This window comes from Lepus europaeus, chromosome 5, assembly GCF_033115175.1.
Source record: "Lepus europaeus isolate LE1 chromosome 5, mLepTim1.pri, whole genome shotgun sequence".
Lineage (NCBI taxonomy): Eukaryota > Metazoa > Chordata > Mammalia > Lagomorpha > Leporidae > Lepus > Lepus europaeus.
In genome coordinates, this window is record NC_084831.1 from 116,237,432 (window position 1) to 116,252,333 (window position 14,902).

General features: G+C 47.3%; 1 protein-coding gene across 4 annotated transcripts in view; it reads right to left on the bottom strand.

The window, feature by feature from the left end:
* Positions 1–1,827: 1,827 nt before the first annotated feature.
* OTUD7B (OTU deubiquitinase 7B) overlaps positions 1,828–14,902 on the bottom strand; it is a 65,232-nt gene continuing 52,157 nt past the window's right edge. For all 4 annotated transcript variants that reach the window (XM_062192168.1, XM_062192165.1, XM_062192167.1 and 1 more), the window contains exons 7-12: positions 12,626–12,738; positions 10,150–10,277; positions 9,697–9,846; positions 7,810–7,924; positions 6,678–6,762; positions 1,828–5,831 (exon numbers count right to left, since the gene is read on the bottom strand). In XM_062192168.1, coding sequence (XP_062048152.1) covers positions 4,623–5,831; positions 6,678–6,762; positions 7,810–7,924; positions 9,697–9,846; positions 10,150–10,277; positions 12,626–12,738 — 1,800 coding nt within the window. In that variant the 3' untranslated portion in view covers positions 1,828–4,622. The remainder of the gene's footprint in view (positions 5,832–6,677; positions 6,763–7,809; positions 7,925–9,696; positions 9,847–10,149; positions 10,278–12,625; positions 12,739–14,902) is intronic.

Consider the following 14,902-nt stretch of genomic DNA (forward strand, 5'->3'; position numbering starts at 1 on the left):
AAGACAGCCGTGATTTGCAGGCTGCTTTCTGCCAAGCGGAAAGAGACCAAGGCTGCATGACTCAACTGCTTCTGCAGCCGAAGTGCCTGGAGGGAAAGGATGTTAGGAAAATCGGGTGCAGGTGACTCCAGGCCAGGAAGGGGCTTCTAATTCTGTCTTCTCACCTGTGGCTATGTCTGGGACGCTGCCTCCCTGGAGAAAGAGGACAGAGGCACCCCAACTAATTCCAGGACAATTACCTCTGCAATGCTCCATTATGAAGAAAAAAAAAATGGGACTAAACCTCACACATGTGGCTGAGAGGAGTAGGAATGGCAAAAACTAGGTTCAGAAGTCACTCAGAAACAGCTGCATTCTTCTGGGCTCAGTATTGTCAACCAAATACACAGCACTGGGCCACTGCTACGTTTTATTGGTCTGTGGGCTCTAGTTTTGCTTGAAAAGAAACTGAGCCAACAGGAGAGGGAAAATACTGCTTCCCAGGCCCGCATGCACTGAGTTTCACACATCCCCACTCCTTCAGGCGACTGAATCTATGAGAACTTTTGACAGGGGCCAGTGTTGTGGTGCAGCAGGCCAAGCTGCATATTGCAGCACCAGATTGAGACCTGGCTGCTGCACTTCTGCTCCAGCTGCCTGCTAATGTGCATGGGAAAACAGCGGAAGATGGGCTAAGCGTGTGGGCCCCTGCATCCACATGGGAGACCTGGATGGAGTTCTGGGCTCCTATCTTTGTTCTGGCTGTTGTGGCCATTTGGGGAGTAAACCAGCAAATAGGTCTCTCTCTGTCACTCTGCCTTTCAAATAAATTTAGTTTTTAAAAAGATTTATTTTATTTGAAAAGTAGAGTGCCAGGGAGAGAGATAGACAGAAAGCTTCCATCTGCTGGTTCACTCCCAAGGGCAAAGCCAGGAGCCAGGAGCTTCATCCTACCAAGCAGGTAGGAGGGGCCCAAGCACTTGGGTCATCTTCTACTGCTTTCTCAGGTGCATTAGCAGGGAGCTGGATCAGAAGTGGAGCAGCCAGGACTCTAACCTGTGCCCATATGGGATGCCAGCAAGGCAGGCAGCAGCTTTACCCACTACACCACAATGCTGGCCCCTCGAATAAATCTTTTAACATGGATTCTCCCCTTAATTTTTTTTTGGAGTTGGATAAACTTTTTATTAAAAAACAAACAAACAAAACTGGCATGAAAGAAAAACTTTTTAACGAGGGAGGGATCTGCAGGCTTCTCCCATAGCATACTCACTCCACTGTGGGTGGGACAGTGGGTAGCATTGTCTAAAGTCAAAAGGGGAGTTAAGAACCCTGGAAATCTCCCGTAGGTACCCTAGATGCAAGGAACTAAGTGCACTTACATTTAAGCCTGAGAGAAAATGTCATACTTCATCAAGGGTTACAGGGTCTACCCCTTCACTCACACATCCCTTCTGAACTGAGGGACTTTTGCTCATCTGGTGCCAAGCCCCACCCTCCTCCCCTAGAGAAGCTGCAGGTGCTGCCTCTTCTACCTCCTTACCCTCCCGAGAGGCCACAAACCCATCCTGTGTGTCTGCCTTTCCCAGGCATTGTTCTTTCCCCAACCCCCAACCCCCACCCCAGCAAAAATAATGCCCAACAAACTTCACTGTCCCCTATACAAAAATACCCATTGGCTCAGGGCCCCTCATCCTTAGAGTGGAGAGAATTTTCAATGCCTCAATAAATAGTTAGCTTCCCAAAAGGTATGGAGCATAAAGCCCTAATTTAGCAATATTCACCCTTACACCATCCTCTACAATTTCCACCTTTTTTTTTTCTCATTGAAAAGAGGGCAAAAAAGAATTGGAATTGAACAATTTATAAATAAAAACAAACAAGATACAAAGTTTGTTTTTGTTCATTTGTCCTCAGATTTTTAAAAACAAAAGTATTAACCAAAATCTAGTAACACATCAAATCCAAACACAGCAGGCAATTAGAGAATCAAAACTTTCCTGGTTTTATTTTTGGGGAAAAACCTTGGTCTGTTTCCATTCCTATTGGTCCAGGCCAGCGTCCTAGGATACAGAGGCCTCCGGGAAAGCTGGGGGAGTTGTGCAAACTCAGGGTGTGGTGTGAGCGCCTGTGTGGGACATGTTAGGGCTCATGCGATGATGGTTTTGCCAGCCTTGTTCAATCCCCAAAAACAGGGAAAGGATTAAGGCGAGATGAGCACACAGAATTTAACGGGGGTCAAAAACCCCAGTAACCAAGATACACATTATTTTAATACAATATTTTAGAAGATCAAATTAAGGCAAACAAATCCACGAAGAACAATACACAAAAACTTAAAGGCAGGACTTATGCTCAATTCAGCTTCCCGCTCATCCTGGTCTAGTCAGATTCTGTATTTAAGATTTTCATATTTTGTTCAATGTGGATTTTTGCAGTAACTCTTTAAAATACTGCATTAACAAAAAGGATTCGGCTTAATTACTGAGTACTCCTTTACATCTTGCACCTGAAGTGAGTGCTTGTCTCGTACTGTTAAGTTCCAGTCCAGCCCCAAAACATACACTTCCCTTCTTTTGGAGTCTCATTGCTTCCTTAAAACCAACCTATTTTCAAATAAAAGCCTACAAATTAATAGACAATTATGAAATCAACAGACTCGGATTTGGAAAATCGGTGACTTTCAAGTTTGTAGGGAGGATGGTTTCTAAACTGTGAGCAGTCCAATGAGGAGAAAGGGCTTGGTGGGCTTTGTCACTGAGGGGGAGATGGGACAACTTTCCCAAGCAGAAGGAACACATGCAAATAAGAGACCCTCCAACACCCCTTGCCTTGTCTGTCTTGGATCAAATGTGGGGGGATTACATTCCATGGGAATGCTATGAGGGTGACTAACACATACCTCAAAGGAGAAATCCAAAAGCAGAAAAATAGCCCCAATTTACACTCTGGACACTTAAGTACACTTATTTTCCTTCTTCATGCGCACCCAGGAGTGTATACAATTGCATAGTTGATTTTTTTTTCCCAGAAAAAAATATAAAGAAAAAGGAAAATTGGCCCAGGACAGGTCTTCCGGTTTAAAGCTCTTAGAAATGGCTCTGGCCAGAGCACAGGCTGTCCAGACTTGTGCTTTGTGCAAAATGCAAAGAAGCTCCCCCTACTGTGTCCAGATCCCCACTCCCAGACCCTGAAGAACAGGGCTGGGTCAGAGAAAGGGAGAAATCCAAACAGATCAGCTCATTGGGAGTAAACTGTGATCTGTGGTTATAGTTCACTAAAATATATTTCTCTAACTACCTTTTTTATAAATTGCCCCAAAACCCACCCCATGTTTTAACATCAGTCCTAATATCAAAAATATCTCTTCTTACAAAGTTTTTTTTAATTATTATTTTAATAAACTAACCACAGATTAAGGTCAACTATGGCTTAACAAAAGAAGCCGGGATGTTAAATTCATTCTCCAAAAGTAGACAGGAAGGAGAAAGAATCACTTAAATAGGAAAAAAAAAAATCAGTTTTTAAAATGTTTTTGCTCATTGGGTCTTTTCCTTTAAAAAAAAAAAAGTCAATAAAATAAATTGCTTCCTACAGAAACACAGCAGCAGAAGATGGTAGCGCTCTGTTTAGTTTGTGGTTTGGTTTGGAACAGTCTGGCCAAATGTCTGTCTTTCCTGTAACTCCTCCCAAGGTGCATTCATGGTTATTGCTACGTAGTAAAAAATATCACCTCTGCATTGAGTCACTGGAGAGACGCAACACACAGTCACTCTGCTCATCACGCTTCTCTTTCCCAGAGGGAACCCCCCCCCCCTTTTTTTTTTTAATAAAATTAAAGTCTTTCTTAAAAAAGAATCACCACCTTCTTAACTTAGCTGAGCTTGGCCCTCAAAAAGAATGAGGAAAAGATGGGGGCAGTCAGCAACTTCCTCTCAAACTAGAACAGCTGACAAATGACTCCCAGAAGGAAAAACGCTAGAGCAAAAAGGATTCCCCTTTGCAGTTGCTCCTTTTCCCATCTCAATAAACTGGGATTTCAACTTCCCCCTCTTCCCAACAAGGGCCCGTACGACCGCCTCGGCCTTCCAGCTCCTCTGGGAGGAAGAAGTTATCCACCGTAACTTCTATCTCAATCCAAATCAATAGCAAATTTGTCCCGTTTCTCACCTCCCCTCCACACTCCCAACTCCACCACCTTGTGCTTTTTTCCAACCTAAAAGAACTTTGGTCTGTTTTTTCTTTTATTTACTGAGAGCCTCCTTTACCTGTTCCTCCCCCAGGCGTCTGCCCACCTCCCACCCCCACACACCAAACCTTCCCCTGCTACTTTCCCTTGGTCATGGGGTGGCACCCAAGGGGTTAAGAGACAGAAGCACCATCTTTCCCCCCTTGAGCACCCCAGTGCCACCAAGTCAAGCTCTGCAAAGGAACAGTGCAGCCCCCGAGGCAGCGTGCAGCCCTGACCTACGCTTGCCAGCCTGGCACCACTCCAACCGCACACACACTTAAGGGCTTCTGGCCAGGCTCCCACAAACGTTACTGCATTTGCCCCCTCAACATGGAGGCTGGGTCTTGATGAGCCAATCAGCTGAGCTTAACTTTCTTTGTTCAGCCCCCTTGCCCTCCAAGGTTCCACCCACTCAGAACCTGTGCACCAGCAGCTCCCCAGCAGGTTCCCGTTCCCTCCTCCTCAGTTCTTCCCTGTAACAGCAGGAGCAGAAGTTGTTTGTCTCAGGGTGTCCATAGAAGCTGCAGTTCGGTTGTTTGCATTTGGTCTGGGTTGGGGGAAGTCCCTGGGGACCTGCAGCCCATCCATCTGGCTCAGGGGGCTCCCTGTAGCCGTTGCTATAGGAATCAGCCACGCGGAAGGAGGGTGGTAACAGCGCACCCCTGTGAACTCCATCCCTGGAGTGACTGCCCGGCTCCAGGGAAGGGATGCTGTCCTGGTGCGGATAGGGTCGCCCTGGAGGGCACTGTCTGGGGAAGGTGGCATATGGCGGCAGGCCCCCCCCACACGGGCCCCCTGCCAACTGCCTCCGGGGCTCCTGGCAGTGGACACCACCCCCAGAAGGCCTGGGGATGGTGAAGCCCCCAGGGTAGCCAGCAGAGAACGCCCCAGCCTTGGCCTCTGCCGGGGGGCCAGTCAGCTGCTCCTCCCCACCGTCTGGCTCTGGCTTTTTGGCTGGAGGAGGCCCACTCCCTAGCCCTCCATTCAAGATCTTCCTCTCTGCCTCCTTCTGCTTCTGCTCTGCCAGGAATCTCTCCTCGGCATCAGAGAGGTAGCGCTGGATCATCTCCTCCTGATACTGGTGGCGGTGACCCATCTTCAGGGTTCCAACAAAAATGAACTTCCCCTCCCCTTGCATGGCAATCCTCATAATGCTCAGGCTTTGCATCACCTCCTGGCTATACTTGCCCCCTCCATTACCCGTGGCCTCCGAGGTGGGCTTCTCAGATGCCGGCCCATCCCCCGCCGCCTCCTCCTTGCCACCCTTCCAGCTCTTCAGTGAGTTCTTCTTCTTCTTCTCCAGGGTCTCAGTGCCACCGCTCGCCCCTGACCCCGTTCCCGCCCCTCCAGGCTTAGAACCCTTGCTGTGCATCAGGCCGCCCATGTTCTTCTTGAGCTTGCTGCCCAAGGTCTTGCCGAAGCTGCCCAGTTTGTTAGCCACAGAATCCGCTCTCTTCTTGTCCTTCTCCCGGTCCCGCTTTGCCTTCTCCTTCCGCCTGCCGCCCTCATTGCTGGTTGAACTGCTGCCAACTGACTCCTTGTCTGATTCCCCAGACTCAGGAGTGGAGCGGGGCTCATCTCCAGCGGAGGCTGTGGGGGACTCAGGCTGGGCCAGAGGAGCCTGGAAGAGAGCAGAACGGTGCTGACTTATCCCACTGGTCTGGGCTCGGGTGAGTCCCCAGGGCCCTCTCCCGACAGCTACTGCCATATGGACAACCGTGGTGACAGCCAGCTGGAATGGCTGTCAGCTCCAGAAAAGGAGGGCGCTGGTCTCCGCGGCATGCTCCCAGGCCGATGGAGCTCACGCTCACCTCCCCGTCCACAGTGCAACCCTCTCTGTAGTAAGGACACGGCAAGGGAAGCCTGACTGCTCCGTGAGAGCACTGAGCGCGGTGCTCTGGGCCGAGGAGGGAGAATGTTTTATACAGGACACCAGGATGTCCTGCACTAGAAACTTCTCTGGGCCATATGCTGCTCAAACTTAATCTCGAGGAACCAGCTCTGCCCACAGGCATGCCCTCAACTTCTATGCACTCAGCACTGGAGCTGGCCAGTTTCTCTTTGCTCTTCTGTTTCCGTGCTAGCTCAGAACTCACATCACCAGGATCTCTAGGCTATTCTACATCCTTCTGGTATCCAAACAAAGGTCTAACTACAGAGGGCTTGGGACAAAATAATAACAATCTCAAGGTCACAAAAAAGGCCAGGAAACTTGTCCTAAAGAATGGGTTTTAGTACCAGAAAGCAGACCCTGGCTGGAGAAGAACTGTAGAAAATGGAGGGGCCGCTAACGGGCAGAAAGGCAGGACGAAGTGCTCCTGGGAACTCACTGACATCTTCCAGCTTCCTAACCTCTAGTCCCAAGCTACCACACAGCAGATTCAGAAAGAGAGTGCCACTGGAGCTCCTCGCTCTCCCGTCTCCGCAAACGAGGCCGCCCAAGGGGCAGGGCAGGAGAAGTCTTCACCTGGCTGTCGGAGGACAGTGGGATCCACTTCACACTCATGTAGCTATGCAACAGATGCAATTTGACCTCTAGGGACAGAATTACACTGTGGAAAGGAGAAGAAAAAAAAAAAAACACTTAAAAACCTGCTGTGACCTTCTAAAAACAAAGCAATATAATATACTTGGAAGGGTGGAAGAAGGTTATGTGGCTTGGGTGTCAGACACGGTTGGGCTTTAACAGTAGCTCTACCAATCACTGAGTTTTATGACCTTGAGCAAGTCACTTCAACCTCCCTGTAATCCATCTGGGATGGACAATGGGTACAGATAATAGTATCTATGCTGCAGGGTTGTTTTGAAGACAAAAAATGGTATTTGGAAAGGGTGCATCAGCACAGCATCCGAAAATAGCAAACATTAAACCATAGCCACTCTTATTATGTTGTAAATATTTTTTAGAAGGAAGTTTTGATGAGTTGTTGAAAATTGTTTTTAAAAACCTATCACACTGGGTTTTTAAATCAAACTCTCTCAGCTAGGACCAACTTGCAGGGGCCCAAAGAAGGAAGTGCTGGGTCAGAGAGTAAGAGCAGAGCTATTTCCTTCATATGCCTTCCCTAGGGAAGCTGTGGAGGGAGGCAGGAGGAGGCTACGCACGCTACCGGGAAGCAGGATGGGGGAAAGAGGGTGCTTGGGAGGGAACTGTTTTCTTTTTCTTTCTTTCTTTTTTTTTTTTTTTTCTGCCTGTTTAATTCCAGAAGTGTGAAAACCTAGAGCCAACTATTTCAATTAACTACGTAAAATCCCTGTCACTTGGGCAGTAAGAAGTGTGACTTTATTATCTTGGTTTTCTGACCCCTGTTTTGGGGATTCTGGGATGTACTGGTGCAGGCACAAGCTCTCTGTAGAAGACAAGAACAAGGTGAGATCCCAGCATTCCCTTTCTCTTTCAGGACAAAATGCAGCCAGCTGTGTGATGCAAGAGTCTTGGAGCTCAGCCTATTTTCTGCCTGTCCATCCTCCCAGAGAAACTGGAGCTGGGGTGCGACTGTCTCCCTGCGAGCTGAGGAAAACTCCCTGGGAGACAGATGTCATGTGCAGAGGATACCCCAGCTACAAAGCAGATGGAAGAGGAGCTAGGCCTGCCTCACCTGGCCAATCGGACATTGTCGTTATCATCCTTGCCCCACTCCCAGCCTTTTCCAGGGTCCACAGCAAAGTGCAAGGGCAGCAGTTTATGCTCTGAATCCATAAGTGGGATCACAGCTGAGAAGGAAGAAACATGCCATCAGTGAGTCTTCTTGAGGAAAAAGAAAGGCAACTGAACACAGAGCAACTTCACTAAAATCATGCCACGGGTCTCTAATTGTACACACTTCCATGTGAATTACCCCTAGCATTAGAAACCACGTGTCTTTATGGCACAATCGGTTAGCTCATTCAACCGTTAACCAAAAGGCTGATGGTTCAAGTCCACCCAGGGACACAGCTTTATTTTTGGGGCCGGCACTGTGGCGTAGCGGGTAAAGCCACTGCCTGCAGTGCCAGCATCCCATATGGGCACCAATTCAAGTCCCAGCTGTTCTACTTCCCATCCAGGTCTCTGCTATGGCCTGGGAAAGCAGTAGAAGATGGCCCAAATCCTTGGGCCCCTGAACCCACATGGGAGACCTGGAAGAAGCTCCTGGCTCCTGGCTTTGGATTGGTGCAGCCCTGGCTGTTGTGGCCATCTGGGGAGTGAACCAGCAGATGGAAGATCTCTCTCTCTGCCTATGCCTCTCTGCAACTCTGCCTTTCAAATAAATAAATAAATAAATAAATCTTTTTTAAAAAACAAGCAAGCAAACAAAAAAACTAATAGGCTGGGGTGGGAGTTTTGCCTCGTTAGGACACTGGTTAAGATGCCCGTGTTTCATATCTGAGTACCTGAGTTTGATACCCGGCTCTGGCTCCTGACTCCAGCTTCTTGTAATGCAGACCCTGGGAGGCAGCAGTGGCTCAAGTAGTTGAGTTCCCACCTCCCATGTGGGAGACCTAGATTGAGTTTCCAGCTAAGGCCCATCCCAGCCCATGCCTGAGTGAAAATGGCAGCTTTCTCTCCCTCCCAAATAAATAAAACACAAACAAAACCAATGGGCTATCCTATACAATTGAGGCCAGTAGTCTATATAACTCCTTCCCCAGTCAGGTAACTAACTTTCAGGATGTTCTTGCTGGTTAAAGTATATTCAGAGAATCCAAAGCTACAGTTAAGACAGATACAGCAGGGGCCAGCGCGGTGGCACAGCAGGTTAAGTTACCACCCCTGCTATGCTGGCATCCCACATGAGTACTTTGAGTGTCCCCTGCTCCACTTCTGATCCAGCTCCCTGCTAATGCACTGGGAAAGCAGTGGAAAATGATCCACGTGCTTGGTCCCCACCGCCCATGTGGGAGACTTGGATGGAGTTCTAGGCTCCTGGCTTCAGCTTGGCCCAGCCCTAGCCATTGCAGCCATTTAGGGAGTAAACCAGCAGATGGAAGATCTCTTTCTCTCTCTCTCTTTCTCTGTCTTTCCATCTCTCTCTCTGTAACTAGAGTTAGAGTTACAGAGAGAGACAAATACAGCAAAGCATCATTGGAAAGTCCTAATGACCTTAACACATAAGTTCCTACTCCATCCAAAACAGGGAATATAAGCTATGTTTTCCCAATAATATATTTTTTTCATTTGGAAACTCTGGTGTATCTTTTTATTTTAAAGAAGTTATTTTTTGTTAAGTTTTTTTTTGTTTTTTGTTTTGTTTTTTTTAATTTAAAAGGCAGAGTTACAGAGAGAGGAGGAGAGGCAGAGAGAGAGAGAGATCTTCCATCCACTTAACCTGCTATGCCACAATGCTGGTATAGCCACAATAGCTGGTTTATCTTTAGTGTCAATATGCATTGTCTAGACTTACGTGTCTCCTGATTCTTTCCTCCAATATTAGCCTCATTTCTACTTTTCCAAGTGAAAATAACACAGACCAAAAGATACCAGAGACAGACACTGCATTCAGCACCTTGTTCCTTGGAATTCTCCTTCTGCTCCATGGACACGAGTGCAGAGAAATGGGCCTGATCGTAGGCAAGCACCAGAGGGGAGCGGTGACACTGGCTGGCTGGGACCTCCAAGGGCAGATAGATTCCCCCAAAGGGAATAGGGGCAAATGCTGCAGGAAACCAGGAAGATCATTAGTAAGGCTATGTGCCTGCCTGGCGGACAACCCCTCCATCCCACTCTGCCAGTGCAGTCCCTCTTCATTCCAACTTATTCAGTCATTCTTTGCTACAAACACTTATCAATGAACTGCAACTGCTTTACTTGGAATCTGAGAATTTTGCAGTGTTCTAATTTATATCTGATTTTTTTCTTCCACAGGCCTGTATATCTTCTTGCCTGCCCTCCTACTGCTTGGTCCAGGGCTCTGTAAGTAAGGGTGCTCGGGGTGCAGGGAGACGGCCTGCTGACTCACCTTCTCCTCCGGAGTCCCTCAGCATGGTGTCTGCCACAACCACTATGGGCCTCCTGAGTACATGAGCGAGGACAAAGACGTGGAACTCTTCCAGACTCTCGTAGACTGGCTCCTCAGAACTCTCCACCCTAGCGGTGCAGGGAGGAGGGCAGTGAAAGGGAGGCAGTGGGCGGAGAAGACAGCCAAACAAGACGCCTGCAGACGGGGCATGCGGACAGGGGAGGGGAGTACCTGTCCCCCGACCTGGTTTTCCCACGTGAAGGCTGCCACTGACACAGCCGCTTATTTTATACTATCATAGCTGTTCTTATTCTGCTTCACATATGGGGAAATCCAAGAAAAGAGATCTGAAGACTCTGGGTTTAAAACTGTGTTAGGAAACTGGAAGTAATCTCTGTCTCTGTCTCTCTGTCTGTCTGTCTCTCTCTCTCTCTCTAAGATTCACTTATTTATTTGAGAGGTAGAGTTACAGACAGAGAGAGGTGTCTTCCATCCTCTGGTTCACTTCCCAGATGGCCACAACGGTCAGAGCTGTGCTGATCAGGAGCTGGGAGCCAGGAGCTTCCTCTGGGTCTCCCACGTGGATGCAGGGCCCAAGGACTTGGGCCATCTTCTACTGCTTTCCCAGGCCACAGCAGAGAACTGGATGGGAAGCGGAGCAGCCAGGACTGGAACCGGTGCCCACATGGGATGCCGGCGCTGCAGACCAGGGCTTTAACCTGCAGCCCAGTAATCCCCATCTGCTCAACGACCTCCCTCAACTCTCTTTACCCAGTAGCCCAGCACACAACTGTGTAGCCTCACCCTCATCCTGCTTACTTTGTCCATCACAAATGTCCCACACCACACTCTCTACACCTCGCCAAAAGCTGAAAAATATTTTTATATCCCCTTATTTAATAACAGCCTCAGGGTTGGCACATAGTAGGCTAAGCCTCCGCCTCTGGCACCTGCAATCCCATATGGGAGCTGGCTGGTATCCCGGCTGTTTCTCTTCTGATCCAGCTCTCTGCTAATGGCCTGGGAAAGCAGTGGAGGATAGCCCAAGTGACTGGGCCCCGGTACCTGCGTGGAAGACCCGGAAAAAGCTTCTGGCTCCTGGCTTTGGATCAGCTCAGCTCTGGATTTGGGGAATAAAACAGGGGCTGGAAGATCTTTCTCTCTGTCTCTCCCTCTCTCTGCCTATAACTCTACCTCTCAAATAAATAAATAAAAACTTTATCACTATCTCAGTTGCTTAACCAGAAATATGTGAAATATTTACTGTTCCTGGTCTCTCACCTTCAATTAATCACTGCCTTTACAAATTCCATCTCCTAGGAATCTCCTGCATGTGTCTCTGGCCTATCTTCAGTCAACCACCCTGTTTGCACCCTGTTCACACCATGGCCCTTTTCCCTAGATCTCTACAACTCACTCTAGTCTCACTTCCCTCAACTTCATTATCCGTTCTGGTGCCCACGTGTTCAAACAGACAAATTTGTTCCTGCCACCTCATATTCAAAATGCAGTGGCTTCCTGCCACCCTCCATCCCCAAGTAATGTCATTCAACAATGGGTATTGGTTATAGATTCTTGGGCCTTACCACACTCCAACTCAACCAGACTTTCCTGAAGTAGAAGTCCAGAAATCTGCATTTTAAACAATTCTCCCAGATTAGTCTTATGTACAAAAAGGTTGGATAGGTTATAATTTTAACTTTTTATTATGGAAAATTTCAAAATTTTAAGCATATTAAACTAAACTCTCATATATCCATCATCCAGCCCCAACAACTATAAAGACATGGTCAGTCTTGTTTCAACTACACCTCAGTCTATTTTCCTATCACTTCCCACCCCCTCCCCACTGGATTATTTTGAAGCAAATCCTAGACACCATAGTTTTCACCCATATATATTTCAATTTGTATTTCTAAAAAATAAATGACTCCTTTTTATAACCATAATGCCATTAGTGTCACACTGTAAACATTTAACAATAATCAAATATGTAGAGCTGTTTACATTTCCCTATAAATGTCTTATAAGTGTCCACATATTTCCATTGGTTGCTGTGTCTCCAGTGTCTTTAAACCTATAGGTTTCCTTTTCATTTTTATTTTCCTTACCACTTAACTTCCTGAAGATACTGGGTCACTTGTCCTGTAGTTTCCCAAAGTCTGGCTGGGATACAATTCTAATTCCTCAGCAGAGTACAAGAGAAATCTTAACATGGTATACAAAAACGTGGATTCCCACCTCTTCTATCATTTTATATCCTGTACTATATATTCTGGTAATACTGGACCATTTCTGGTTCTAAACCAAACCATGTTGTAAACACTTATGCACCCTTGCCACAGCTCCTCTCTTCTTCCAACACCCTCTTCCACAGAGCCCTCTAGACACTGGGACCTACAGACAATACAGCTTCCAGAGCCCAATAAGGGCTCCAAGATGATTATTTCCTATTCCCCGACTTAGCCATACTCACCCACCACAGTTGGCTCCATTGGCACCCAGATGCATTCGGGGTTCACTCGAGGCAAGTTTGATCAGTTCATTCCATTCCTTCTGCCACTCATCCTCTGTGTATACCAGCCCTGACTGTGTGAAAGACAGGTAGAGGACATCAAACAATTAAGAGGCAACACTCATTCCAATTCACTGTTTTCTGAATCTCTGTTCTCTTAGTGCTTAGTTTATAATTGTACTACAAAGTTAAATCCCTTTTCCCTTTCATAGTCGAGATCCATAAAAGAATAATCTATGGTCTTTCTCATACTTCTATATCCTCTATTATTTTTTGACTCATTATAATCTGAATTCTATTCCTGCCCTCCACCTACTTCCCCACCCCTCATATACCACTGTACCTAACTGACCCTGAAAAAGGACAGCAATGACCTTCTAACTGCCAAATCCAGTTGTCTCTTTGTGTTATCTTTCCTAGACTTCATGTGGCTTATTTTCCTGTTCGTTTTTTTTTTTTAAGATTTATTTATTTTATTTGAAAGACAGAGTTATATAGAGGGAAAGACAGGGAGAGAGATCTTCCATCTGCTGGTTCAATCCTCAAATGCCCACAATAGCCAGGGCCAGGCTGAAGCCAAGAGCCCATAACAACATCCAGGTGTCCCATATTGATGGTAGGAGCCTAGGCACTTAGGCCATCTTCCACTGCTTCTCAGATGCATTAGCAGGGAGTTAGACTGAAAGTGGAGCAGCCAGGACTTAAACCAGAACTCCAATATGGGATGCTAGTATTGGAAGTGGCAGCTTAGCTCTCTGAGCCACAATGAGCCTGTTTACATATTCTCTCTCTTTAGCTTCCATAACACTACTTCCTCCTATTTTTCTGAATTCTGTCTAACAAAAAAATATGGGTATTGTGGCAATGATTTTAGCCTCAGGGTGATCTCTTCTGCTGCTGTAATAATCCCATTCACTACTAACTATATGTCATGACTCAGATCTAACTCTACAGCCATATGTCCTTTGATTTCTTATATTTACATATCCAGCTGCCTATTGAAAGTTGCCACCTGCTCCACACTTCCTCATATTCCAGATCATCAAAGTAAACGCCTGTCTCAATAAAAACACTCTTTTTAAAGTTTCATTTATTTATTTGAGAGACACACATAGATAAAGAACTCCCATCTACTCCTCAAATGTCCATAAGGCTAGGTCTGGTCCAGGGCCAAAGCCAGGAGTTAGAAATATAATCCAGGGGCCAGAGCTGTGGTGCAGCAGGTTAATGTCCTGGCCTGCAGCACTGGCATCCCATATGGGCGCTGGTTCTAGTCCTGGCCGCTCCTCTTCCAGTCCAGCTCTCTGCTGTGGCCTGGGAAAGCAGTAGAAGATGGCCCAAGTCCTTGGGCCGCTGCACCCGCGTAGGAGACCTGGAAGAAGCTCCAGGCTCCTGGCTTCGGATTGACCCAGCTCCGGCTGTTGCAGCCATCTGGGGATGGAAGACCTCTCTCTCTGTCTCTACCTCTCTCCGTGACCCTGTCTTTCAAATAAATAAAATAAATCTTAAAAAAAAAAAGAGAGAAATGTAATCCAGGTCTCCCATGTGGGTGACAGGAGCCCAGTTACCTACACCATCAGTGCTGCTTCTCAGGGTCTGCATAAGCAGGAAGCTGGAGTCAGGAGCCAGAGCCCATATGGAACCTGGCCACTCCAATACACAATGCGTGCATCTGCACCAATATCTTAACCATGAAGCCAGTGCCCACCCACTACATGGTTTTGTATCTCCCAGTTTCTGCCTGGAGCAGCTCCACTCCCTATCTACCCACTCAACAATTCCTTAACTTTTAGGACAGAATTCATGTATCAATATTCTATGAAAGCCTTTCCTCATTCTCCCTGGTAGATCAGTCACTCCTTCTTTTGTGCCCTCCCTCCCCAACTGCTATACAGACTTCTCTCACAGAGGTCATACTTCTAACACTTTGCTGCAACTATGTACTTATGTCCATTTTCTCCTACTATTCGTAAAGGCAACAATTGCCCAGTGCATATTATGTGATCAATAATTAATAAATGCATGCCGGGCTGGCGCCGTGGCTCACTTGGCTAATCCTCTGCCTGTGGCACCAGAACCCCATATGGGTGCCAGGTTCTAGTCCCGGTTGCTCCTCTTCCAGTCCGGCTCTCTGATGTGGCCTGCAAGGGCAGTAGAGGATGGTCGAAGTGCTTGGGCCTGCACCCCCATGGGAGACCGGGAGAAGCACCTGGTTCCTGGCTTCAGATCCGCGTAGCT